This window comes from Schistocerca gregaria, chromosome 7, assembly GCF_023897955.1.
Source record: "Schistocerca gregaria isolate iqSchGreg1 chromosome 7, iqSchGreg1.2, whole genome shotgun sequence".
In the NCBI taxonomy this organism is placed as follows: Eukaryota; Metazoa; Arthropoda; class Insecta; order Orthoptera; family Acrididae; genus Schistocerca; species Schistocerca gregaria.
Window position 1 is genome coordinate 288,238,000 of NC_064926.1, and position 3,053 is coordinate 288,241,052.

At 42.7% G+C, this 3,053-nt stretch overlaps 1 protein-coding gene across 1 annotated transcript; it reads left to right on the forward strand.

Moving 5' to 3' along the window:
- The first annotated feature begins 1,005 nt into the window (after positions 1-1,005).
- On the forward strand, positions 1,006-2,832 carry LOC126281699 (vitelline membrane protein Vm26Ab-like). The gene is made up of 2 exons (XM_049980872.1): positions 1,006-1,044; positions 2,521-2,832. Exons 1-2 carry the CDS (start codon positions 1,033-1,035, stop codon positions 2,752-2,754), a joined length of 246 nt encoding a protein of 81 aa, XP_049836829.1. The 5' UTR covers positions 1,006-1,032; the 3' UTR covers positions 2,755-2,832.
- Positions 2,833-3,053: the final 221 nt, after the last annotated feature.

Genomic DNA, 3,053 nt, shown 5'->3' on the forward strand with positions numbered 1-3,053 from the left:
CTGAAGTTGGAGCTCCCGACAACTAGTTAACCCTTCACTCCATGTGCCTTCATGTGCTTGTCGGACCATGCTGAGGAGCGGCCACCTGTCAGCTCACAGGATGAATGGACGATGCCAGAAGGGCAGCCTCCACATTGGTCTTCGGCCAGAAGCGATGCGAACGGATTAGCACCAGCCACTCAAAAGTAAGAGGAAAGGGGACTCAGTGACACACAACCGTCGAGATCTAAATTGAAAATAGTACAGCCAGGTCGCTACTCCCGTACAATGCTAAACCTAGTTTCTAACCAGATACCATAATGGCTAATCATATTGTACCGTACTATCTAATTTGTGGTACTAAAGTATATATAAAACAAAAGTATCAACCGTTGGAACGCAATAGTTCATATTTACATCGTAAATGAAATGGAGAATCAGATTTTTATCGTCTTAATCGCAGAAACCGGCACACTTGTTATTTGTTGAATACAGTACCATTTAGCACGAATGGGAAACAATTTTCTGTAAACCGTAAGAATTTTTTGGCGTAGAATCCGAATATACAATAAACGTGGATGGGGTGGGAGCGTTTCCATTTGAAAAACTCAGATTTGACTCCGCCCACACAGGACGATTGGTTAGGACGTGGGCAGTTGAAAGGAAGAACAGAGATACAGTTGTCCTTTTATTAATATTAACTTTTCACCTAGAAAATTTTTTTACGTACGATGCGTCGTTTTCTAGACGTGTTATATGTATATCACGTATATGATGCAGGATTAACAATTAATGCATGTAAGCAAAATTTACTAGATATCATATTGATCGCTTGGGTATATTCTATTTAGAACTAGATACACCATACCTTTCACTACATCTAACAGGGAACCCGTCTCCTGGCTTCGTACAATGCCATCTCATGTCTCCTTGGCTTCGTAATCGACGTCGCAGGACGTGACTTGGACGAGCGCCGGGCCCACAGACTCTGTATATAAAGGCGAGGCGGCCTGTGGCAGGCACAGGGTTACCAGTAGCCACCAAGCAAGCAACATGTACAAACAGGTGAGTTAGGTAGTGCTCGCTCTCCAAAAAACTGCTAGTTTACAGCTCTCTGTGGAGTTGACATACATGAGACTTCTCAGAGTATCACTATTATATTTAAATACGAAATGTTGAATTTTAAGTTTTATTTCCAAATATTCTGCTTCCGCAGATTTTTCTAGAAAGTTTTAAATACTTCGATCATCATTGCAAGTATCGTAAGATGTAACAGAGATAATATTCGCCTGGCATTTTCACCTATGTGGGCGAGAATGATGATTCCAGGCGTTGAATGGAACTTTTAGATTTTTGTAAACTAACTACAACTTTATTTATTCACCTACTGGTTTTAACTGTGTGGTCGACTGGTTAAGTAATAGACTACAAGCCCAAGCACTAAGTTTTCCAAGCCCAATGGGTCTTCTGCTTTTGTCGGTCATTAGTGGTAATAATGAGTTTACAAGGAAAACATCTACTTCCACCTCGTTTTATAGGCCACGTTAAGTTGTTGTTCCACCTATAAGAGCTGGGAAAGTCAACAGCCCCCAATAAGCACTCGCTTAGTGAAACACTTTGGGTGTATTTGAGAGATTTACCTTTCAACGCACAATAACGGCAAAGCTTATTCTACCCCAGATGATAAATTATGGAGATAATTTGCCCGTTTATCTTACTTTGTAGCCGGCGTTTCCTACAATTTGCATGAAAGTGTAACTTTCTTATATTTAAATATAGAAGCCGGCAGTGATAAAACAAATACCTTTCGATGGCGGACTGTATCCCGACATACAAAGCTAACCTCGAAGTTATTCAACAGTGTCTTCTGCACGAGGGTATGAAACACAGTTGACAGTGGTGGATGTATTATCTGGAAATATAGAGATATGGCAATCATTTCATGGAGATAAGCAAAGACGAAACCTATACGAGATCCATCATGCATAAAGAATCTTGATGATGCCACGTGTGGCCAAAATAGTGTTAACACTGACAGTCGTGAAGCAAATATAACGAATAGACTTTTGCAATATTTTGTATATGGACCTTTGGCGGTAACAAGATAAATATTAACAGAGGTATATAGTAAAACTTTTTGATGAGAGACATTTAATTTGGTTCAAGTTTTTACGTATTTTACAAACCTTATCCTATGGGCCTGGAACCTACTAGTTTTAAAACTAGAGTTCCTATAATTACAAGTTTTAGACAACTATGGTTCAAATGACTGTGAGCACTATGGGACTTAACATCTATGGTCATTAGTCCCCTAGAACTCAGAACTACTTAAACCTAACTAACCTAAGGACATCACACAACACCCAGCCATCACGAGGCAGATAAAATCCCTGACCCCGCCGGGAATCAAACCCGATAACTCGGGCTTGAGAGGCGAGAACGCTACCGCACGACCACGAGATGTGCGCTTACACAACTACGTTATCAGTGCACGCTCACAAGAGCAGAGTGTTTACGCTAGTCCTTTTGTTGGACCTGCAGGTGATCGTCGTCCTGGCCGTGGTGGCCGCCTGCCTGGCCGCCCCCGGCCCCAAGCCGGCCCCCGGCCTGCTGGCCAGCTACGTGGCCGCCGCCCCCGCCGCCTACACCGCCCACGCCGTCGCCGCCCCCGTCGCCTACACCGCTGCCGCAGCCCCCGTGGCCTACGCCGCCCCCTACTCTGCTGCCTACGTCGCCCCGTATCACGCCGCCTACAGCGCAGCCATCCTGGGATGAACTTGGCCAACTATCAAAGACGGCAGCGTTAACGGCGTATATTGTGATACTCAATGAAATAAATCAATTATGATGTTATATTTGAGGTTTTATTCTATGGTTTCCATCACACTTGTACCTTAAAGCTTGGGTAATATCTTTTAAAAGACGTCTTGATGTTCATCTGAGTTGCATGTGAAAATATTTAATTCACAAATTAGTTTTTTGCATAAGACTGACCATCAGTGGCATCTAAAACATTGTAAAAACCAAGAACATTGCATATATCGATGCTTGTAACATAATATTTTGAGTACATG